At 43.0% G+C, this 25,972-nt stretch overlaps 1 protein-coding gene across 1 annotated transcript; it reads left to right on the top strand.

The window, feature by feature from the left end:
* Positions 1-1,344: 1,344 nt before the first annotated feature.
* phf24 (PHD finger protein 24) lies at positions 1,345-25,066 on the top strand (the record flags this gene model as incomplete). The annotated part of the gene is made up of 8 exons (XM_083793171.1): positions 1,345-1,761; positions 6,092-6,277; positions 13,845-13,923; positions 15,640-15,842; positions 17,643-17,809; positions 22,799-22,831; positions 23,639-23,713; positions 24,939-25,066. The coding sequence occupies 8 exons, from the start codon at positions 1,345-1,347 to the stop codon at positions 25,033-25,035; spliced, it is 1,257 nt and encodes a 418-aa protein (XP_083649297.1). The 3' UTR covers positions 25,036-25,066.
* Between the last annotated feature and the right edge of the window lie 906 nt (positions 25,067-25,972).

The following is a 25,972-nucleotide window of genomic DNA, read 5'->3' as shown; positions in this document are numbered from 1 at the left end:
ATCTGGCTGGCTGACCTGGCCTGGAAAGTGAAAGTAATGTGGAAATTGTAATGATGGGGCGGTGGGACTCTGTCTGGACGCTTGTAAGAAAAGGTCGGACTGAAAAGAGAGGGTTGGAAAATCCAGTTGTTCGTGTAAAATGGCTGTAATCTCTGTAGGTTAGTCAATCTAAGGTTTGACCCAAAATAAATTGGAATAGTAATCGTTCAAGGTTTTTATCCATAACAAATGAAAAATGAAAGGAAATGAAATGAAATGAAATAATTAGTGGATTTAGTAGAATACGGGCATAGCCGTCTGAGGTCATCACATTTGGGCCACTTCGTTCAAAGCTAATGCTTGGAATAGGGTTCATAATCATGAAAATGCCCTAGTTTGACACTAAATATTTCATTCAAAAAATGGTATGTTATTTGGATGACCCATAATAAACCTTGAACGATTACTTTTCTTTTTGGTTGCGCCCATTTTTACTGTAGCTTAGATTGACTGAGCTTAGATCTACTGTGGGATACAAAAAAATCACACCCATGTGAAGTGAGGGGCGCTCTTGCCGGCGTACATCATCAAATAAAATAATAATATAGTTCTTCATGAATTAATTTGTCAACTTATGTTATCTTTTAACCATGATACAATATTAAAAACTCAACTTTTCACCATGATCATGTAAGATGACAACTGAATTTATGTGATATATATGTATGCCCAGAGCTGAATTAAAACAGTTGCACTGTGTTAAGCTGATTTGCTCGTCCACATATGACTTAAATTCTCCTTTCATTGACAATGTCAAATGTGACACAAAGATAGCGCCCCTCAAAAAATAAATAAACTGACCCTATCACCAATTTTTCTTTGACAGGACGGCAAAGGCTATCATCCAACATCTGTTCGATGATAGTGTTCCTTTTTTCATGATGACCTAAACAATTCCTAATGTTATGTTTTTTAACAATTTTATTGCCAAGCATTCATTTTTGCCTATAGCTGTCGCTGTCGGTGCCTTAACGCGATTTGAGTGCCTTTTCAGTGTGGAGGACATAAGTAGTATTGTGAAGTAGATCTACAGGATGATACTGATGAGTGTGCATCTTTTGAATATAAAGTAGTGTTGATGACAATAGGAGGAGAAGAGTGTGATTCTAGCCATTATGTAGCCTACTATAATGGCTAGAATAGAAAGAGTGCTGTGTGCGGCAGAACGCAGAACTCTTTACTATCTGGAACGCATATATGCGTGAGGTCACATGATCAGCTTGTGACCTTGACTGTTAAAGTGATGTTGTCTAATCCCTGGTCCTCTCCCTCTGTCTGCCTCTTTCTTCCATGTCTCCTGCAGCCATGGGAGTGCTTATGTCGAAGAAGCAACAGGTGGAGAAGGTGCAGAAATGCAACGCAGTAGTGTCTGCCTTCCAGCAGACTGTGAAAGAACGTGCCACGGTGGAGGGAACTGCAGAGGAAGGGGAGGGACCTGCGGACGGTTCCACCAATCATCCCAACCAGAAGAACGGCGAGGAGGCGGCGCATAATGAGACAGAAGACGGCGCTGTGCCTTCAACCTCCCAGCAGGCCCCAGCACAAACTACAGAAGAATATAAGGCCAACCAGGAGGCGTGGTCAAGATTAAGGGATGGGAAAGGAGTGGAGCCTGAAGATTTGGAAAAAAGCCATCAACTCACACCCCCTGCCTTTGTGCGTCCTAAGAGGGATGCAGATGACGACCAGCCTGTCGAGGTGGAGTTGGGAAAGAGAGAGCAGGTATGGAAAGCAGAGAGGACTCAGGGGCTGGTGCTACTTGTGCAGCCATGGTTGAGTACACATCTCAGACACTTGGTTTCAGTCAGCCTGGAAATATATTAAACTGGCACAACCAGGCTGCTGAGCCAGCCTGACGGTGTGCCGTGGGCTCGACTCCCGATTCCGACGGCCTTTGCCGCGTGTGCCCCCCCCCCCCCCCCCCCATCTCTCAAAATATATCTTAAAAAAACTTGAAACCCTGATCGTCACTGATTAAGTAACATTGGTAGCTGTCCGGCCGTGTGTTGCCGCTGCCAGTAGCCAGCATTTAAAATTAAAAGCTCTCCAACTTTTCATACATGGTCCAGCCATAATTATACTTAGATATTAATACTGAGATTTTGTATTTTACAGGCACGCGGGTGAAAAACCCCGCCCAGTAGGGGAGGGGTAAGAAAAGCCCTGCCCAGTAAGGAGAGGAGATGGGGAGGGGAAGCCTCGCCCTGCTTCCCCTCCCTACACCCTCCCAGTATAGAGCGTCGCAGTCCCGCCCCCTTGAGAGACCTGGAAAATAATTCCCTGTTAATTTTCCTCATAGACTTTGCAAAAAGTATTTATTTAAAGACGTTTACGCCGTGGACAAAGCCAACTCTTGTCGTGACAAATCATGACAATAAACAATGTTTTGGGCCGAAAAAATAACTAGAAAAAAACCGCAGGTTACGACACTTTTTTTTGTTGTTTTTTCTTCTTTGTAATTATTTGTTTGGTCCAAAATATTGTGTTTGTTGTGATGATTTGTCACGACTCGAGTTGGCTTCGTTTAAAAGGTCTTCAAATAAATACTTTTTTAAATGTCTATGGAGAAAATGCATTGGGAATTATTTCCTGTAGGGCCTGGCGTCGTTATGAAAGAGGGCGGGACTGTGACGCTCTATTTCTTACAGGAATAGCTCAGTGTTGATTTCACCCAACAACATTTCACAGGGACTCATATTAAACAGTCTTGGTGGAGGTGAGGAAGGACAGGTTTGAATTGTTTCCTTTAAAGCCAGGTATCTTTCCACACATTGCCACCATTTATTGAGAAATTAGGATCTAATTCACGCTAGCATTTTTTTAATTTGAGCTCTTATTTTGAAAAGCCACATTTTGCCTCAACCGGAAGTGGGCTTATCCCGGCCAGCTTTACGTTGCCAAGACAACCTTTGTTTACATGATCGGATCAATGCCGGTACACTATAGCCCTCCACAACGTCGGCTCGTGCCGTCAAAGAAACGCTGTTTTGACCAAAAATGCCATCTGGGACAAGGAATAGGAGATACAGGCGATTGAAAGAAACGGATAGAATGGATTCTTATGGCGACGGCGATCTAAGATGAACGATCCAGTGCAGTGCTAACAACACTGCTAGCTAACCGGCTAACGTGAGTAGCATTATGGCTCGATCGATCAAACGCACTATAAAAGTGCAATTGCCGAAGGGCTACGGCAATGGCGGCAAGTGTTAATATCAAAATTAGGCTTCAATTGCCGAAGGGCTTCGGCAATGGCGGCAAGAGGGTTAAGCAGCAAGTCCTTTTGTTTACGTGTGAGAGTAAGCATTTTGTGGGTGGACTAGTAAAGTTTTTCATAGAGAGACGGACGGTCATGTCCAGGTTCACAATGACTAATGGATGAGGTTTCATACTGTAAAGTGGACAGATTTGATGTTAGTCAGTGTGTGGGCTAAAGAGCTCATTCCAATGACATCTTGCTGTCCATCTGTTGATGCATATTAGGCATTTATATAAGTGTTTGCTGTTTGGGACGTGTGAAATCTACGATCTACTGCTCACAATAAGTAGCCCTCCAAGCAGAACCCAATGGTACTGAAGTTTCTGACATTTTGTTCGACCCAGTCCATGGGGTCCTGTTGCACCACTACCATGCCACCTGGTACGCAGCCATTCTTAAACATAAACAACATGTTTAGCGCCTGGACGCGCTCTGTGACGATATTTTTTCGTGTGAGCGTTTCTGAATATGTTTAGTATAAGTACCCATACATGCCGCTGCGAATATCTCCTGTGGCGCAGAAGCCGTTAAGTATTTTTAATATATGTTTGCCCGAATTGGAAGCTTGGATTCTTCTCTTCCTTCCTTGTTTATTGACACCTCATTGTACCGCCAGGCAGGGACGTAGCCGCACAAGCCAACCGCACACCGGGAGGCGGTACAATAAACGGTAAACAAACAAGAAGAAATAAAGCGACCAAAGCGGTCAAACAAAGATTAAAAATACTTAACGGCTTCCGCGCCACAGGAGATATTCGCAGCGGGATGTATAGGTACTTAAAGTTCCCGAATTCAGAATAACTCAAGCAAAAAAAGACCGTCACACGGCGCAGATTCAATCTTAGAGAGAATTTCTACTTCCGCGTTCTGGAATTCCCATACGAAAATATAGTTCTGACCAGGGATCCAACATAAAACTCATCAAAATTTCAGAAAAGCTTTATGTAGGGTCCCGAAAGGGGCTACACAATAAGTAGAGCTGTGGACTGGAGTTACATGCTCCCTTTTTCTAAATTCCTTAATGCCAAGCCTTAATGGAAACGATAACATCTTGTCATCATTACTTATTCTTCTATTAGATTTCAGTTGTCTTCAATTTATTTTAATAATTTGTTTATGTCTGAGAGAGTTGGTTACAGCAGAGAGGGCATGCAGATGTTTAGTCTAATTGGCATACTTACATGGTACCTGCATATCATTCATAATTTAACCATGATAACAAATAACATTGCCTGCAGGCAGAGGCATACTTACCATTGGGCTAGGGTGGGCTACAGCCCGGGGGCCCCCGACAGGGGGGAAGCCAAGTATCCTCCAAAAAAGTATTGCAATCCAATTCAAGTGAGATTTATGTTTAGTTATTGTACATTTAGTATTATGGATAAAACATTGAGAGCTTCTGCTCAGACAGTGACACTGTGTTGTGGGGTAGCTGTGGAAAACCCTGCCAATGTCGCTGCGCATGGCAGCCTGCATTCAGCGACTAGTCTGTCTGCCTGCCTGCCTGCCTGCCTCTTTTGGGGGGGCTGGGTACCCCGAAATTAGAACAAAATACGGCTACTTTTTTCCGGCCGCGTGGCTTTGCCCCAAGAAATTTTGTCTAGCCCGGGGGCCCTGCCTGCAGGTGTATGAAGGATTAATTAACAATATGAATGTTCTTCCATATACTTTATGAATATAACCAGGCTTATACTATATTTAAATGGTGGAGTTATACGATGATTGATGGCAAAAGCAGCACTAAGCCCAAACTAAAGAATATACATTATGTAAGACATATGTTCCAACACCAATTCACAACAATAACTAGTGCTGTTTCTGTATTGTGTGCTACTGCATACCAGATTGTAATGTTTCCATTTTGTACTGCTTTCAAAACTCAATCAATTGAAGAGAGACGACTTCACATAAACAATTATAAGTTAGCGTGAAAATTGATAAGAACACTAATTATTAACATTGTTTTTGCCTGGACTGCAAGAGTGGTGCAGAGTGCAGACCCTAATAACACGAATGTCTCCGACTGAGTGAGGAAGTTACACCATTGGTCTGCTATTGGCCTAACAATAAACTATCTAATTGCAGAGCATCCCTCCAGGGAGGCTGTATTGTATAGTCTACACTCTACAGCCTTTTGTTAAATCATTTGCAGGACTCTACAGTACATTGAAAATATTTAATTCACATCTGCCCCTAAAAAATAGGAATAATGTACACTGTGCTTTAATTTAATAGTTTATGAGCACAGTGTGGGAGTAAACATTACAACGTATGCACCATAACCTTTATACAGTTATCCGAAGTAAGTATTTGAGTATTTGTTCTGGGTTTGTATTATCAGAATGCTATTATATCCACCCTAATGTCTTTTCATAATTGCAAGCAATCCCACAATAATAATTCAATTGTTGTTATCAGTTTGGATAGTTGTAATTGCACAGTGCCTCTAGACAGCGTGTTCAGAGAGAGAGAAAGATAGTGCGTGTACACGCGCGTGCATGCGTGTGTGTGCGAGTGAGAGAGAGAGAGAGAAGGGAGAGAGAGATTCAATGCCTTTCCCCTGAGAGGCATTTTAACATTTGCCAGGCCATCGTTGCATGCAAACATTTTGACATGGCTGGCTAAACACAGGTTAAAGAAATTGATTTGGTTATTTTCTTTGCAGATTGACTAGACTTTGTTGTAAAACACTTTGGCTACAGCAGCGATACGTTCTTTGCAACAAATCGTCCAGACTTCTAATGTCACGCCATGTCCTGTCATGTCTTTCTTATCACACCTCCCCCCATGCAGCCACCCAAAGACGAGATGTGTGAAGTGTGTGAAGTGTGGACGGCCGATGACCTGTACCCCTGCAGGATCTGCACGCGCATGTTTCACGATGGCTGCCTCAGCGAGCTCGGCTACCTTCGGGCTGAAGCGCTGCAGGAGATGAGAGACACGGCCCACACCGTTACAGGCTGGAGCTGCTACTACTGTGTGAGTCTCTGCGCTAATCACTGCTAACTGTCCTGTACTGTCCTGTCCTACAGTGGTTCTTAAAGTGGGGTCCCAAAGGGTCCTCGAGGGAGGGGGGGTTCCAGGAGTTCCCCAACAAAATGAGGGAACAGTTCAACCACCTCAACCAGTAAAACATTTTTTTGAATGTCTGGCATATCTCCCTATAGTACTGTGATGTACTGTACATTACTGCAGTGATGTTAAAGGTATATTCAGTGATTTCACTTAATTCAAATATCACTTATTTTTTTGTTTTGTTGTGATAATCCTCCCTACTATAGAGTGTGCTGGCCATATAAGGAGTTCCTCCCTGTCCCCAGTTAACCCCTGGGGGTCAAAAAACCGTAGGTTTCGTTTTTGACTCTCTATCCTGATTGGACGAAAGGCTGGGTCCCACAGCCAAAAACGAAACCTAAGGTTTTTTGAGTGAAATCACTGAATATACCTTTAAACCTTTTTCATGTCAAGGAGCCACAGTTTGATATGCCATTAGGCCACAGACCTCCAAAATGGAACCAGTTTGTACTGTACTGTACTGTACTGTACGCTTGTACAATGACTCACTACAGTATACCGTGTACTCAACTCTACCCCCCCCCCCCCCACACACACACACACACACACACACCCTCAGCAGCACCTTATTGTGCAAATACATGCCAGCAATATACCTACCTATAGTATTGTGCTGCATAATTGATGTTCACTAATCAAAATACACTATTTCAATCGAGTGCGGCAACGTTTCGAACCACTGCACTTGTAAGCCTTCTCTATTTTGCAAAACTACGGCCTGGATTTTGTAGTCTCACCAGGGTTTTGGAGGCTATAATTTAAATGTCAAAATCAATGACTCTTTGCTGATCACATGCTCTGTGCAATCTGTTTCATTTCAAGCGTAAACAGCCAAAGAGGGCTCTATGCTGAATAACCCTGGATTGGAGTACGGCTTCTCTCTCTCTCTCTCTCTCTCTCTCAGCTGTGAGAGTCAGAATAATTTGCCAAGCTCGAGTGCATGAGAGGAAGGTTTTTCCACACAGTTTGAGGAGCGTCCCTAAAATGTCTCTCTTTTCACTGCTTCTGGCAATGTTATGGGGAATGAGGTGGAACTTAAGGCAAATAAATGGTATGGGGAACGGGGTGGAAGGCAAATAAATGTTATGGGGAACCAGGTGGAAGGCAAATAAATGTTATGGGGAACGGGGTGGAAGGCAAATAAATGTTATGGGGAACGGGGTGGAAGGCAAATAAATGTTATGGGGAATGAGGTGGAACTTAAGGCAAATAAATGTTATGGGGAATGAGGTGGAACTTAAGGCAAATAAATGTTATGGGGAATGAGGTGGAACTTAAGGCAAATAAATGTTATGGGGAACGGGGTGGAAGGCAAATAAATGTTATGGGGAACGGGGTGGAAGGCAAATAAATGTTATGGGGAACGGGGTGGAAGGCAAATAAATGTTATGGGGAACGGGGTGGAAGGCAAATAAATGTTATGGGGAACGGGGTGGAAGGCAAATAAATGTTATGGGGAACGGGGTGGAAGGCAAATAAATGTTATGGGGAACCAGGTGGAAGGCAAATCATTGTTATGGGGAACGGGGTGGAAGGCAAATAAAATGAAACATTTATATGATATAAATCCAGTGGTGAACATTTTATCTTCATAGCAGAGGAAAGCATTGTATTTTTGTCACCTCTTGACAAGGGGTGGCTTTCAAATGAGACCTAGCTGGCTGCTAGCTTCAAGACATCCAGAAAGAAAGAAAGAAAGAAGTGTGAGAACTAGGGGGCATGGTGGCACAGTCGGTAGTGCTGTCGCCGCACAGCTACAAGGTTCTGGGTTCGATTCCCACTGGGGATGCTGTGGGGGTTGGGGGTGTGTTCTCTCCTCCATGTCATCAGTGCCCATACCCGAGGTGGGGTTGGCGAAATGGTCTTTCTGTGTTTGCATGTTCTCCCCGTGTCGCCTAGGGTAGGTACCCTCACATGTTCTCCCCGTGTCCCCTAGGGTAGGTACCCTCACATGTTCTCCCCGTGTCCCCTAGGGTAGGTACCCTCACATGTTCTCCCCGTGTCCCCTAGGGTAGGTACCCTCACATGTTCTCCCCGTGTCCCCTAGGGTAGGTAGTACCCTCACAAAAAACATGCAGTAATCCCGGTCTCTAATCTACCTCCGCCTTGCCAGCTGGGGCACCTGATGGAGGGGAAAGGAACTGGTCAGAATAACGTGTTCCTTTTCCACGAGCTACGTTGGCCAGAGAAACTCTCCCCTGTCAGGTGAAAATACGCAGTTTGGATTCCTCATGCATAGAAGGAAGCATGAGGTCAGTATACTGCCCCCCTCCCCCAGGTTGGCAGAGGAAGTGTAGCGCCCAGGATTATATTAGATAATTGACACTGGGTGAAGAAATTAGTTGCAAAATCGTGGGATAAAAATGTATATAAATATATATATATATATATATAAATATATTTTATATATATAAAAAAAGTGTGAGAATAATACCTTAGTTAAACAATAAGCAGGGACCTGCCCCTCAGAATGCCACGGACGAAAAACAGTCTAAGTCCACACTATTGATCCATAATGTATAAATGATAAAGGGTTCAGGTCAACGAGGCCTTTTCGTGGAGGGGTCAGAATGAAATTTGGACTTTTCGTCTGTGGTACTCAATTATTGTACTCCGAATTTAAATAAAGGTTATGGTGAAGCAGAGCACTATTGACTTCGCCTGAAGCTCCTTTAACAGCTTGAATTCACCAATGGACGATAGCCTTCACTGATGGAACAGTTTGCACCGAGTTCCACAAAGAGGCAACAGGATACACTAAAACCTAATTCAATAACGTCTTGGTACAGATAACTATAGGAAATTATGTGGATCTCGAGATCCATGTAGAAACGGCATGGCTCCAATGTGGACCTGGGACTTCATGTCTTTTTTCCCCCACACTACGCCTGCTAGTAAAAGGGTTTCTTACATTTGACTTAGGGTTAGGGTTAGAAAATATTATTCAAACATCATTTTGACACCACACACACACACACAAACACACACACCTGCTGTGAAAATAATCTGGTCGTAAAGGTTTGACTGCTGGTTAGTGAGACTGCATGTAAGGAAATTGCAGGTTTGAAAAGGAAACCCCTAGTGGCAAAGTAGCCTTTGCTCTGTCATTGTGAGTCAATCAGGATAGGGAGAGCCATACAGTATACAGCAAAATCCTCAGTTCCAGGTTTAAATTAACACAACCTATTGCTATATATTCTTGCTGAATATAGAACTGACGTATCTTTCTGTGATTTAAATTATAGCACCATCATAAAGCGTGCGCGCGCGCGCGCGCACACACACACACACACACACACACACACACACACACACACACACACACACACACACACACACACACACACACACACACACACACACACACACACACACACACACACACACACACACACACACACACACACACACACACACACACACATACATATGCTGCTGATCTGCTGTGAAAAGAATCTGGTCGTAAAGGTTTGACTGCTGGTTAGTGAGACTGCATGTAAGGAAATTGAAAGGTTTGAAAAGGAAAAGAGTACCCTTTGCTCTGTCATTGTGAGTCAATCAGGATAGGGACAGCCATACAGTACACGGCAAAATCCTCAGTTTCAGGTTTAAATTAACACAACCTATTGCTATATATTCTTGCTGAAATATAGAACCGACGTATCCTCTTGTGATTTTAATTATAGCACCATCATAAAGTATATGCACGCATGCACGCACAATCCGCCTACTAGCTTCTGTTTTCTGCACAAAGAACCATGAAAACATTTACAAATTGCATAATTTGGCGTATATTTCCATGACCTACAGAGGAATTACTTTCCAACTGACTTGACGTGCAGTGAATAAATCCTTTCCATATTTATGGTCACACAGATGATGTGAAATTTGTGGAAAATTATGTAAAGTTTGTTATTATTTAATTTAATTAATGTTCCATGGACCGTGCAGATTGCTTTGCTTAATTCACAGATTTCAAGTTACAGAAGTTGTTCTGGATAGAATAAAGTTTCCTTTTCAGTGATTGATGGTGACGGTTAATCATAGATCTACTTCAACACTCAGCACCTTTCTCCAAGAACATAAAACCAATGCTTGCATTTTGAAGATAAATTCAGCAGGGTTCTGGTTGACCAACGTAATGATCAGAATTGATGCAGCGCACGCGCACACACACACTAGCCTATAAGCAGATAAGGCTAAGCTCGCAAACCCCGAATCCAATGCCATCCAGAACTGAATAATAGCATTTCCTTATGGTTCATGCTCATGTTTAATGCAGCTGTTGACAAAAGGCTGATTTAGAACAAGTTTGAATGGAAAGTTATTCATATCCAATCACATTCTGTAGCCTGTTGGGTACGTGCCACATTTATTTTGATAGAGCAGGAATTGGCAGACAGTAGGGGTGAGCTGGCTTTTATTTTTATGGAAGACAGCGTGTTATAATGCATATTTCCTCTTCTTTATTGACAGCAGCCAGTGGTGGAAAGTAACTAAGTACATTTACTACTGTACAATTTTGAGGTATTTGTACTTTACTTGAGTATTTCCAATTTTCTGTACTTTTACTTCTACTCCACTACATCTCAGAACCAAAATTTGTACTTTTACTTCAGTACAATTATTTGAAAAAACTTTAGTAACTAGTTACTAGCGATTTTCATTAGAAAACATACATTAACCACTTCAACCCTATACATTTTGGCCATTTGAAAATAGCCGATCTACAAGCTCACAATGCGAGCTTGTAGATCGGCTATTTTCTAAATATTTGTGAAATGGGACATTCTGCAATATGAGTACTTTTAGTACTTTAAGTACATTTTGATGCCGATAGTTTTGTACTTTTACTCAAGTACATTTTCAATTCCGTACTTTTACTTGTAACGAAGTAGTTCTAAATTGCAGTATTGGTACTTTTACTTAAGTACTTAAATTGAGTATTTTTCCCACCACTGACAGCAGCCATGCATCGCACATTAGGAGGAATCCATATACAGATGTTTTACATTTCCACAGTATTACCATGGTGAAAATCTGTATGTACAATATGTATGTGCATATATACGTAAGCCATTGTTTTAGAATATTAAATTTCATTTTTTGTTTTGTTAAACAAGATTCACACTTACAGTATTTCAACTGGTCAAATACTAACATCCCATGCCTGACGTTGTTGATGATGCAACAGTAAGCCTACTGCAAAGCAGCCTGACCGTGAATCTACAGGGCAACCAACTAAGTCAAATTCATTTTATGTGAAAACATTCTTGGCCAAGAAATGTGGTTCTCATTCTGCTATACACTGCGAGGAGACCCCGGGGCAGACCAAGGCGCAGTTGGAGGAAACACATCGACTCGCTGGCCTTGGAACGTCCCGGGATCCCCCAGCAGGAAGTCAGTAATGTTGCTCTGCAGAGGGACGTCTGGAACACTCTGGTGGAGCTGTTGCCCCCGCGACCTGACTACGGATAAGCGGTTGAAGATGGATGGATTCGGCTATAGATAATACAGCCCCGAAGAAAATGCCAGTCATTATGAGTTATGAACAAACACGAATGAGAATGGTATGGTATCCTGATTGCTGATGGAAATAGTTTTACCTTCTATATGAGCTTATGGCTAAATTGCACTTGTAACTCTGAAGTCTGAAGCTCACTCCACATAATTAGAACACTCAATTATTGAACAGTCTGTTATGCACCATCATCCTCTTGGCCTTGAGAGTCCTCTATGGACTACAGGAGAGATTGTGAAAGCCTCCCGTACCTCCCTCTTAACCATTATTGTTGCTGTCGGGAGGAAACCACCTAACTCAATTTTTTTAGGTTTTCGATTTTTTTGTTGTTGTTGCATAAATCAGTGCTATTGAACACCCTTTACATCCGTGTGTTGGTTAAAAAAACGAAACAATGAAAAGTAGTAAAAAGCACTTCGGACAAAACCTCTTAACTCCATTTGACCCTCAAACTGTCTGCTAAAGCAGCTAAGTCCATCCCCTCTCATGCAAGTAATTGATAATATATAAAGTTGCAATACCAGCTTTGACGAGGCAGTATTGCTTTGTTTTTTAAATATATGGTTTTCTTTTCTATTTCCTGAAAAATAAAAATCATTTCCGAAAAGAATTGACATTTTGGAGTTAGGTGGTTTCTTCCAGAGATATACCTTGTATGTCAAATAGAAAAAATAGCTGATCTATATGCTCATGTGCTCGCGTGCTGTCCGCTCATAAAGCTTGTAACGCTTGTAGATCTGCTGTTTTGTTGCTGAATATATTTTCACAGAAATGTTCTCCCACTATGATATGCCCAGACCACTAGGGTTCATCCTCCTCAGTGGTGGCTCCATATATGGAGCTGGCCTGTTCTGACATCACAACACCCCATATTTCAAATTCAACACGCACGTTCCACACCCCCACAGGGAGTGCAGTGCCCGGTGTCGAGTCGGTTGGACCCACGGTTGTCCAAAACCGCCACAAAGGGCCCCTGCCCAGGCTATACTGTATATGGAGCTGGCCTGTTCTGACATCACAACACTCCATAATTGGGCATGCCTGCATGACACAGAACTCCATATATATAGGAATAAAGGGACACAGAGAGATGGCCCAGGTACAACAGGTATTGCATAGCCGGGTGGGGCATGGATCTTCAACTTCCATCGTTACTGACTTGGTGCTCTACAGCCGGGCAGAAATGACAGATACCTGGCCCAGGCCGTGGCGTAACGGTCTGGGCACCTGACTGGTAATCCAGTCGCAGTGTGCCGCGGGTTCGACTCCCGAGCCCGACACGGCCTTTACTGCATGTCATCCCCCCATCTCTCTCCAGTTTCCTGTCAGCCTACTGTCTGTCCCTTCAAAAATCAATAAAAAGGCGTAAGCCGCAAAAAAAATATCTTAAAAAAAAGAAAGAAATGACAGATACCTTATGGGGGTCCCCAGGGGGTCCCTCTACTGTACTGTACTGTACGGTACTGTCACTCCCAAAATCACGTGACGTAATGGCTGCTAAAAACTTCCCATCATGCACAGTGAGAAGCTCAACAGTGCCACTTTGTCACCCTAAACAGACATAGGGACACACAGTGGAATGTCTATTATATTCTATAGAGTGCTATGTATATACATAAAATGTTCTAGTTACTTTTTAGATTTGGATTATTGTTACAAAACACACATTAACCACTTCAAGCCCTATATACATTTCGGCCATTTGAAAATAGCCGACAAGTTCGCAATGCGACGCATTGTGAGCTTGTAGATCTTTTCAAAAGATTTGAAAACTTGAAATGGGACATTTCTGCGCAATAACTACTATTACTACGTACGTACATTTTGAATTCAGAACTTTTCTTGTAACAGAGTACTTCTATATTGAATTATTGATACTAACATTTTAATACGTTTCCCACCACTGATCCTCCTTCCCCTCCTCCTCATTAATCCTCTGCCTCTCTGCAGGATAATGTGAATCTGCTACTGACAGACGAAGAGATGTACAGCCTAATGGAGACGTTCAAGCAGTGTAAGATCATCCCAGGTAAGGCCTCACTCACACCTTTCGATCTAGCATACAACATTGATGCATGCAAAAACCAATAAAAAGGCGTAAGCCGCAAAAAAAACAAAAAAACATTGATGCATGCTAGATGTAAGCAAGATGTAAGTGTCATGGCCGCCCCAATGCATTTCCACTGGAAGTCACATGGTTTGATACAACATTTTGGACTACAAGCTGTTTTATGGCTTTCGGCTGTGTTTCGACTGCCCCCCCTCCCCCTCATACAAAACAAATGTGTCAAACGATGTGACTCCCATTGGAAATGCATTGGGGCAAGATGTATCACACCCTTTGTATACAACAAGCATACATCAGTCTGTTGTGAAGGTGTGAGTGAGAAGGTGTGAGTGAGGCCTTAGACTGCTTCACAGCAGCTCTTCAACTTGGAAAAATTACTCAATTTTTTTACTTAAAGATGGAGTGCTGTGATTCCATGGGGATGTTTTTCTCCAAAAAAAAGTGTACAGAAAGTGTTAAAATTATGTTTTTGTGTGACCACACCCACCAGTTCATTAAGTATACGTGGTTTAAAATTTTTCACCGTAGCGTCAGCCACCTGAACTTAAACCTCGCCCCTAGGTATGTGTTGTATGATAATGGGGGAGGGGTTAGGGTTATGATGTCACAAAAATAGTGTGTTTCCGATTAGGCCTTTTGACTCAAAGGCTTTCAGCTTTCAGGAAGAAACCAATAGTGTACTGTGCTACTGTACTTGGAAAAAATCTTTGAGAAATGACAGTTACCGTGTGGGGGTGACGGGGGTCCCCGGAATATACACAGGGAAGACATATTTGAATATTATTACCACATCTGGCGGTCTATTAGAGTAATGTTAAAGGCGCATTCAGTGATTTGGGTGATTTGGAAAAAACAGACACATACAAAACTGACATCCATCTTTAAGTAAAGGTATAAATACTGCAATGAGTATAAATACTGCAATGAAAGTCTAGTAGGCCTAACCAAAATGTACTTTCCTCGGTTTTCTTAAAATTACTTGAGAAGAAATATGGAAATCAAATCTCCTGAAGTTATGAATCATTGTTACCTGCTGATCAGGGGCAGGAGATGGAAGCTGCTACACTCTACAACATTCACATCTCAAATTCAGTTGCATACAATATATTCTCTCCACCTCTGAAGAACTTTTTGACTTTAGATTGCCGCTGAGTGCATCAATTCACGGCCTAAGTTTTCTATTTTCCACAAGGCATCACAAAGATGTGTGTAGATCTGCAATTTTCTCTACGTGGTTACTTTTTTGCCACCTTATGAATTTTGATTCCTGAAAATGACGCATCTGCTGATGCTACTACTTGGCCTGTGCCACACTAATAGCTATTTTTGCATGCATGGCATTTAGCAGCAAACTGAGACTGAGCCACTTTGTGACAAATATGCCGATCAGATATTAATCGACGTCCGAGAAAATCTTCCGCAGACCCCCATTACAAGGGTTATAAAGAGCTTTCTTTTTTATTTTGTGGGCTCTTTCAGTTGAGGCTAATCCATCATTTGGCCCGGCTCGGCATGCTTCTTATGTGCGTTATGATTTTGCTGTGGTTCAGAGGGAAGGCAATCAATGGGGAAATGCTACTGGTTTTGTAAGAAATAACCTCTAAGCTAATTATATCTGGAGAGCTGGCTGGTAGCTAATTATGCCCCAACATGATGCATTGCTGCTTGCCACTCCAGAGTCATGCCTGGTGTCAGATGAGCTGCTGCAGTACCGACACTTTGTGTCCAAGCAGCTGTTTGAGAAGGATCTGACGGACGAGCAGGAGGAGGAGGTACTGGCCCAGTTCGCGGCGCTTGATCCCGAGAAGAAGGGTCAGATCGAGTGGTCCGACTTCCTCTACTTTGAGTCCCTGGCGGTGCTGAAGAAGTTACGCACAGAGGTACTTTACACTAACACACATGACTGTGTTCCCCGCTTACCTAACCCAAATCCAAACCCTATAACTCTACTCTAACCTAATATTAAACCCTATAAAACCTATAAACCCTAAGGGTGCGATTAGTCCAATGTCCCAATAATCTGACTTTACTAACCAACTCTAACCCTAACCTTAACCGTACGAGGAAGCCACGGGTGAGTGTTTTAACCTAGCCTCGCATAGCCAGCCTTCATCTGCCTTTGCAATGCATATTGCCCCACTCTAAGTCTGGCCCCTCTCAATAGTGGGAGGACTTCACGGCCGAAGTGGTGACGAGCCAACCAGATTCGTCTGGAACGGCCAGGCTATACCAACCAGGGCCCAGTATGCAAATATGGGGAGGGACATTTCAGACAAAAATACAGAGAGGGACAAGACTAACATCCCTATATCACTATAGTGATATTAGTATCGCTAAGCGAGGCTAGTCTTAACCGGCCACGTATGTTGAACTAACGGGACGCCGGACTAACACGTGACCCCCCAGGTCCTAAAGCTAAGTTAAGTGGGGAACCATCCAAACCCTAGGAACATAGAAGCTTCTGAACATAATGACCCTGCAGAGCGGGTACATTAAAAAAAATCCTACAAGGTCCAACGTAATAGCCAACTAAAACATGGAAGAGTCCTTGCACCTTGAACCTTGCACAACTAAACTAATTGATGGTTATAATCAGATTTAGGTCCAAATTCAACCTCTGAGTATACATACCTAATTTAATTTCCGCAAGTTGTCTTTGAGGGCATCCAGAGGCCAGGCAAAATTCCGTCATTCATACAACTGGAGGGCTGGACTATCCAAAACATAGCTTAAGTTAATTAATATGCAAACAATGGCCAAACTAGTACATCAAGTAGATAATAGTTTAATCGAATGACCATGCAGGCAAATCTCACTTAAACTCCAAACGTGCATCCAGTTAATATTTTAACTTTTGTGAACTTTTGCATATTCACTGGGTAATCACATTATGGTTGTGATTTACCTGCTTTAGGTTTCTGGCTTAAGTGTCCCTTGTGGAGTCAGTTTGATTATACAGGCACTAGCTGCCACTGACGCCACTATTGGATTTGCAATTTATGGACTGTACTGTGGGATAGTTAAGCTACCAACCAATGGGACAACAGCTGTGCTTGCAGATTATGTCGATTTACTGCTGCAACTGCAGAGAATGTTCCAAGCTGAATAAAGGATACAGATGAGCCACAATCCTTATAGCTAAATCATTTGAAATCACAGACATCCATGCTCCATTAAAATATGAATTAAGTAAAACAGTGCTGTTAAACAGTTCAGTTCAGTTCAGTTTTATTTTCGGAATGGTGGACATACAGTTCATACATAGCACACATTTTTTCTTATACTTCTTTTGAGTGTTTTGAGTGTTTGTGTCCTGTCCAAATATCAGAAAAAGGGCAGCCATAGGCTTCTCCCTAGCCCAACTTGCATGCACACATAACATTCTTGTGGAAACATTATTTTGCACACATAGTCGCTGCGTACTGTTCCTCAAGACCTTTTTGTGTAGTGACACTCAAATGTGTCAAATGTCACATGGAACAGATGTCAGATATATTTTAACCCAATATAATTATTTCTGAATTCCACATTTCTTGTTTATTTTGTTTGTCATTGTGGTTTTCTTGAGCAGTTTTCAAAGCAAAACGCTGTAGTCGGACAAAAGGGGGTACTTGAATTCTGAATGAAGAAAAGGACGTTCCAGAACCACTTGCTCAGTGAGTCGACCCTTGTGCTTTCAGAACTCATTGGTGCATCTTCTGACTGCCAAGGAGAGGGACACTGCACGGTCAGTCTTCCAGGGCCTGGACCTGGACAAAGATGGCCAAATCACAGGAGCGGAGAGCCGTCTGGCCCAGCAGTCCTGGTTCCACAAGCTTAGCAAAGAGACCCAGTCCTGCAATGTGAGGTGAGTGCAACACTCGGAACAGTGGATCCAATTTCCCAAAGTTGGAAAATCGTACCAGACCAGCAAGGTCTAGGTCAGTACCCTATAAGTAAATAGCGAAGTCAACCTTAATGAGACGGTTAGTATTATAAATATAATCGGGCCCGAGCCGGCTAACGGTCCAGGCACCTAGGCTGCTAATCTGTGCATAAGTGTGGTGCAAGTCAGAGAATGCCAATTGGCAGAGAAAGTTGTATGGAGAGGAGAGGTGAGTATTGGGGAATAACAATTAAGCCCTGTTCTATCAGAGGATGGTTGCAATCTAAACTATTTGATCAAATATTGTGCACTAAACCTAACCAAAGTTGGTAACGGACCAGTTGCTTCAACTGTTTTGTGTTTTAGTTATTTGGATTATTATGTTTACTTGCAAAACAGAGGGATGTGTTTAGCCTGAAGTACGGATGGGGAAAGGTATCCTATACTCAATGCAGGGTATCTGCGTTGGCAATCAATGACCAATATCGATTTCTATTTTGTAGGCCATCTTGCTGTGATTCTCTAAGTTGTGGAAAGGGAAGATAAGGAAGCAGGAAATGTATTTTATTATGGAAACTGTCCAAGGCCACTCGGTATAGCCTTTCCCAGTCTGTAAGAGGGGGCCCACAGGATGGACGATGATGATCAGTGAGTTACTACAGTAATAATAATAATGATACAGAGTCATCATGCTGCCTGCTCCCTCCATCTGCTTCGATCCCATTATAAAGCAATCTATAGCCAGAACAGCTGGCCTTCCCTGGTGATTTAAAAACAAAGTGATTGAGTGAGGTCAATCAGGACTGGAGTTATCTATTCTTTTTTATTCATACAATGTTTATGCATGCAAAAAACATGCAATCACAAATCCTATTTCATCTCATCCCATTCATTGTGTGATTTAAGTGTGCAAATACAGTACAGTAGATTTGAAAGATAGAAAGGACAGTACAATGGCAACTGATTCAAGATTCATTAGGTTTTGTTCGTCACATGCAGCAGTATTTGAGGGAAATGCAATGCTTTATATTTTAAAGATCAACATCAAAACAGAGACCAGGCTTTCCTCCGAGGGGGTGGAAATCCTGGTGAGGCGAGGTTACATGCTGGATAGTCTGCCGCGAGGTTTTCTTTTTGCAGATAAGTAAGCATGGGATGGGACCGAGGCTACGAGGTTACTCCGTGGTGGGAAATAAATAAATATCTTTTTAGGCTTTAGTTTCCACCACCTCGGAGGAAAGCCTCGTCTCCGTTTCAAAAGTCTGTATGATCCGGTCGGGAGCTCTTCTACAAAAATTAAAGTTACAAGTTACTGTCGCGTGTTGCCATTCTCTTGTACTTGTATTATTTCCCACCATGGAGTAGCCTTGCATCTCGGAGGACAGGCAAGACGGGCAGTGTCGGTAGGCCAATCAGAGGCAGGCGGGGCGTTACCATGTCTATGCTCGGACGTAGAAAGAAATCACGCGTTTCCAGTGGCTTTGAGACTGTGAAAACGTTTTCCATGCGGCAGCATCTCAAACAGTCTGCGGTTGGGTTGGCTTGGGTCTTTCATAATTCCACGAGCTTTGCTGAGACAACGATCATCATACAGGGCTTCGATGGGGGGAGATCACATCCACTGATGCGTTCGGCTGTTCGCGGTTGAGGTCGGTGCAGCTGCCATACCAGGCCGTGAAGCAGCCAGTCAGAATGCTCTCTGTGGTGCCACTGTAGAAAGCTTTTAGGACTTTGGGGCCCATGCCAGCTTTCTTGAGTCTGTGCTTTCTTCACCACCCGCTCCGTCTGTACCTCACCTGGGCAAGGTGAGGTCTTCAGTAATGTATACGCCCAAGAATTTGAACTCTGACCCTTTCCACTGCAGCACCCCCGATCTGGATGGGAGAGTGGTCTCTGGAAGGTCTGCTGTAGTCGAAGATCAGCTCTTTTGCCTTGTCGCCATTGAGAGCTAGGTTGTTCACCTGGCACCATTGTGCCAGGTTCTCCACTTCTCTCAAGTGTGGGTGGCAATTTGTTGTTCATCATTTCTCTGTCGAGTTTCTCAAAGCATTTGCTCACTATGGGTGTAAGTGCTACGGGCCTAGAGGCCGTTTAATCCAGCTACTTTGGCCTTTTTTGGGACTGGAACAATGGTTGCTGTTTTGAAGCATGGTGGGACTTTGCACTCACGGAGAGTCAGTGAGGGTTCTCAAACCCAGCTCCCATAGGTTTTTGCTGCTGTTGGTGAAGAAATGGGCTTTAACACCTTTGGCATATATAATGATGGCACTGAATCATTCTAATGTTGCCCACATCGAAGTATCAAAGGAGCCACATAGACACATTCCAATAATTAAACCTCGCGTCCTGCACTCGTGCCTTAGCCCTTCCCCCCCCCGAGTATTAGATGCGAGGACAGAGGAATCAATCCGGTTCGACTGAATTGCCAAATCCCAATACTCAACTCAAATTTCTGTCTGAAGCCTCGATCGCCTCCTCTGTGCCATGTTGTATGCTGTATACTTCTCTAATATGCTTAGGAATTCACCACTTGTTAGCCATCTGATTGGTCCCTGACTGACTAACCAGAAGGCTCTTTCTGCCTTGTTCCGCCTTGTTTATGTTGAATTTGCTGTTGAGTTTTTTGGAAAAAACTAAAAACTAATGATATGCCCAGTCACCATGCTGCACCTACACCCACAACAAACTGCAGGATTGATTGTGTGAATTAAGATCATGAAACCATTATTGATTCATTGAATTTGTACACTGTAAGTGTATATCACATTCTCAAATGTTATGAAAAAGAACAGAGTTAGAGATATGGATAGAGTACAAACAAACTACAAACCAATAATAGTCTGTAGGACAGACACTTAATTGCAACTGACTCCAATCAAAATGAATTGCTTCCGAGTAATTGGCCTATCTCTTCCAGTTTGATCAAATGTCAACTTAACTCTCAGACTGCACACACACACACACACACACGTTTCCTTTAGGACTCAAGCACATCAAACGTTTCATCTGCTCTAAATCATCCTTTTGAAGTTCGCACTAAACTAAAGCATGGCTTTTGGATCCCATAGCCTGAGGAGGCGGTCCGCTCTCTCCAGTGCATAACAAAACAGATCACTTAACACGTCCACGAAGGAAACTGAAGTCGCTGAAGGACACACTTGATATCCTCGATGATCATCCCTCCAATCTCTCGGCTCCTCCAAAAGAAAAAATATAATTAGACAATTAGATCGATATCCAGGTCAAACTGGAGGACAGAGTGTGGAGGAGGCGATCGAGGAGGCAGAAATTAAGGTATTGGCATTTTCTACGGCACATGCAAATCCACACACCCATTATTAATTTGATTAAGCTGTGTCGCTTACATTTGACTGAAACAGGAACAGCTGATTAGACTCTAATGAGCTGTGCATGATTAGGCTCAGCTGGAGCGGTGAGCTGCTGTGCGTGATCACGTAACCTCGCATCACCAGACTTTCCACCTCGGAGGAAAGTCTGCTATTCGTTGTGGTGCTGGTGGTTGGTTCCAGTTGGTGTCGCATTGTAAACTAAACGCGTTTTAAACTATAGGGGAATCATTATGGAGATGCACGGCGCCGGTGGTTCCGGTCGTACGGTTCTGCACGGTCACGTGATGATCTAAAGTTATTTCCACTCTGACCGGATGAGAAACACGAAAATGGTAATTGATCCCAGGCTAGTTATCTTTTTTTTTTTCCAGGGAGAAAAAAATGTCTGGGGCCGAGTCCACTTCAATTCGGCATACAGTAGCGCAAACGTCGATCACTACACACACACACACACATACACACACACACACACACACACACACACACACACTGCTCTGTCTCTCTGTCGCTCTAATTAATTGGTCTCATGTCCAGCAGCTGCGCTTAGTTTCTCCCGGCGGATCCTGCCGGGAGCTGCCTATGCCATAAAAAGCATAGGTGAGTTCCAGTCTAGTTATCATGTGACCTCATGTACTGTCTCAGTCAAACCAGAAAAATATGTCAGAGAGCAGAGCATGTGAGCAGAGCAGAGTGGGGTGCTGAGCGATGAGATTTTGAATTGAGCACCAAGCGGGTTTGAAAATGCCCGCCTCCGCTCCAAGGCGGAGGGCACGGTGCACGGTCAGGGCCGTGCACCACATCTTTGATCATCTTTGTGGAAACACAGAGACACGTGCTGCGTGTTTCGGACGTGCAGCAAAGTACTTTTATGTTTTTATTAAAATAGTTTTTGCTGCTGAGCGGACGGGTCTGAGTGGAGCGCGGAGCACAAATTAAGGTGAGAGGGCGGGAGCGGAGAGGGGGAATCAACATGAGCGAATGAGCGAGCGTCACAACAGCCTTCTGGAGCGAGGAGCGGCTTTTCCCCACTCCACTCCACTCACATGTGTAAAGAGTGCCACCTTGAGCATTTTACTAATTGGAAAACAAACAACAAAATTAGTCTAGGGTTTCATCATCCTCTAATGTGTGTGTGTGTGTGTGTGTGTGTGTGTGTGTGTGTGTGTGTGTGTGTGTGTGTGTGTGTGTGTGTGTGTGTGTGTGTGTGTGTGTGTGTGTGTGTGTGGACATGTACAGTATAGAGAACTTAAGTCCTGACGTCACACACCTCCCCATGGTCACGGGAAGTGTTTTCCCCCTTTCAAAATCCCTTCAATGTTTTTTAAATCACATCATATACTGTATCACATCATAAAAAGGAGTCTGGCGATTCTGTCAGGGAGCTCTGTGTCATTTATATATTTAGTTATTGATGACATCTGTGTTTGGAGAAAACTGATTTAATTCTGTGGTGGTACAGACACCCAAACAGCTGTTAAAAAAAAGTCTATGGGTTAACCCAGGGGCATGGTTTTTGATGTCAGACTATCAGCACTCTATTTCATGTTACCCGTTTTGCTTGTTAAATGTTTTATCATACCATTACATTACTCAACTTTCCATGCGGCATTCCACACCCCAGACTCATGGGACTGTGCTCTCCTATGTATTTTGGGTGAGTGTGACTCAGCATCGCATGTCAACTGTTTTTTACTTTCCTCACTTCGATTACCCACAAGCACTCGTGCAACCCTTCTGCAGCATTTGTCCGACTACAATGACCATTTCCGTTTTCCTGTTGCTGGAAAAGACAAAGACAGCATGCATAAATGAACCAATTTTAATTAGCAGAATGCAATGTTTACACTGAGAGCCCTACATATGAGTATTTATTTATTCGTTTATTTATTTTTGAGCCTTGAATCAGGTACAGTCTGACCTCTTATTAGATTGATCAAAAGAGAGGCTTTTGTTCTCCTTGGATACTCTGTTCTGAGCCAAGTGAGGCCAAGTGGGTGCAAGGGCGATTCAGGGGCCCCTTGCCCTGGCAGAGTGTGCATCCTAATCTACTAATTAAAGATGGAAATAGAGTGAGGGAAAACTTCTCCCTTTGGTTCCCCTGGTTTTACAGCTCTTTCATAGAGTTTTTTTTATCACCCTGCCAACTTAACACTGGTCAGTGTGTGACAAGAATGACAAGGATCTTTCTTTTCAAAGACTTGTCATTCTCAGAGTCTGTACCGAATGCCCTAACGTCATAGTGCGTAATGAAATATTTATGGCCTGCATGCAGTCTGAAAGACAACCATTAGAGACAGAGTTATTTTTTTGTTGCTCCATGTCTGCATCCGATCTCCCAGTGCTGTCATGAATCACATTTCAGAGCAATGGAGGCGCCCTGTCTTTCATTTACGCTTGCAGTAAATAACAGTGTGTGTGTGTGTGTGTGTGTCTTTGCCTGTCTATCTATCTCTTTATGTAGCATCAGTCATGTGGGTCCCATCTCTGACTGCAGCCCAGCCAGCTCTGGCAGTGAACGGAGCAAGTCTGATGACAGGTTTGTTTACGTCTCGTTATTTTGTTCTTGTGGACGTGCATGCCCTCTTGCGTCTTTCTGGTCCATTATTAAGACTAGCCCTTACCCGTTGTGAGATATTTACTGCGCCCGGTGCGTTTTAATTCACTAATAAATTCATTATTAATAATTAATGTGTCAAATCAAAAAAGGGCTCCGTTACGCCCTCCATATTCATATGGTAAATGCCTGTGTGAAAAGTGGGAGCGATTGGTGCAGGCATTGAGGAGATAAGTGTTTGTTTCTGACAGACAGACAAACAGAAAGACACACAGACATTCGGTGAATTATAGTATGATGGTGCCGACTGTGCTGACTGGTGCTTCACTTTCTGCCCTGTCGGGCTGGGCCTCGGGCCTGATCAGAGAGGACATTCTTGGGTGGTTCTGGTCTGGTCTCCTTGAAGGACAGGTTTTCATGACTGAAAAATATATTTTTTAGAGCTAACGTTACAATTAGTAAAAGATCCAGGTTGGAGTCAGCCTTAGGATTACTGTGTGTTCCAAGATCCAAACATCACACCGTTAATTCACTTTGTAAACCTACAGGTGGTATGGCTGTGGAGTTATAGCTTTGTTATTGTTTGTACAATATTGTTTGTTTTATCCATATTTTCACAGATACAATTTTTACCGTTTCATCTGTGTTTCTTTTAACCTTGAGCTCTCTAAAGGCGCTATACATAAACACATTGTGTTTATGATAAACAGTTTATCTGTATGCGTGTGCAGTGCCACTGTACCTGCATCTGTTCAAATGTGGTTGTCTGTATTCCTCCACATTATGCAGATACCGGTAATCATTTTCACCTAAACGTTGAGTGAGACATTGACCATTAATCAGAGCTGGAGGTTACGCCATATAGCATATAGTTTTAGGTCAAAACTAGGCATTTGTCACTGTTGTTTTTTCTCTTCTGTTTTAGTAATGTTTATATGTTGCTTGTTTTCTATATGGGGACTATGGATGGAAATTATATATTTCTTGTTAAATCTGGTGTATTTACACATAATTGTATATGTGGTGTTCATGAATATGCGCTGTATATAAATAAATAAATAAATATTATATAGCCATAGTTAAAGCCAAAACAAATACATTCCTTTCTTTTCTTTTAACCGTTTTTACTATCTTAGGACATTGTTCAAGGTTGTCTTGTCATTGTCATCGCAACCCAAAACATTTGACCCTCTCTTGTGTCAATCAGGTCGGTGAGCTGGCCTGAATTTGTGAAGGAGAGTGCCATCTACATTGTGGCTGCCCGCCCCAACAGTTTTGCCCTGCACATCCGCCTACCGCTATAGTCCCTAAGGATGTCCCCTGGATCCCAGGAGAGAGAGAGAGAGAGAGAGAGAGAGAGAGAGAGAGAGAGAGGGGGGGGGGGGGGGGGGGGGGGGGAGAGAGAGAGGTAGTAAAGAAAAGGGATGAGGTAAGCCACACTTGTATTCTGTGGAAGAGAGCGAATGAGGGAGGAAATGGATAGTATGTAAGAGAAGGAACTAAGCTGACTGGGTGGAGCAGTGCGCAGCCACAAGACCACAGCAGATCAAGCCATCGACAGACTCTCTCCTCGTCTGCGTCATTTTGACACCGCACACTGATGAAAACACCCCACCAGACTGACACCTCGACTGACAACATTATGACAATTTCCATCTGGGGAAAATAGCATGAGGGATTCACGATGACGGCACGTATTCGTATTGGACAAGGAAGACAACCGTCCCCTCCCACTCGCTGCTGTTTGATGATGTCTTTGAAGGCTTTGAGTATACACAGATCATGCACATACAGTATCCATCATCCTAAGAGCCTAGGATTTATCACACAAAACGTCATGTTCTGTTTCTTGTACACAAATGCACCTTCCCATGGATGATGCAATGATTTCATTACGTGTGAAAGGATGTTGCTCTTTCGCCGAGCATTCATTGGCTCGTTCTAATGGGATTGCATCATTTGCCAGTGAAATTGTTAATCATACAAAAAATAATCATTGTTTGTACTGTTTGATGAGTCAATTGATTTATGGGCAGAGATCAGCCCTGGAACTGCCATTGTCAGCACATATACCAAACAGGAATGAAAGCTATCTGCGTACATAATATTATATAAGACCTGCTATACATACAAATATAATAAATTATAAATTATGCATTAAAAAAAGACTGTATTTATTCCTCTACTCTCTATCCTGATTTTGCCCATTTGTCACTGAAGAAACGATTAGCTATGCTCTTA

The sequence above is a fragment of the Protomyctophum parallelum genome (assembly GCF_964188405.1).
Source record: "Protomyctophum parallelum genome assembly, chromosome: 21".
NCBI classification, from domain to species: Eukaryota; Metazoa; Chordata; class Actinopteri; order Myctophiformes; family Myctophidae; genus Protomyctophum; species Protomyctophum parallelum.
The sequence above is the reverse complement of the archived record's forward strand: the minus strand, read 5'-3'. Positions and strand labels throughout refer to the sequence as shown.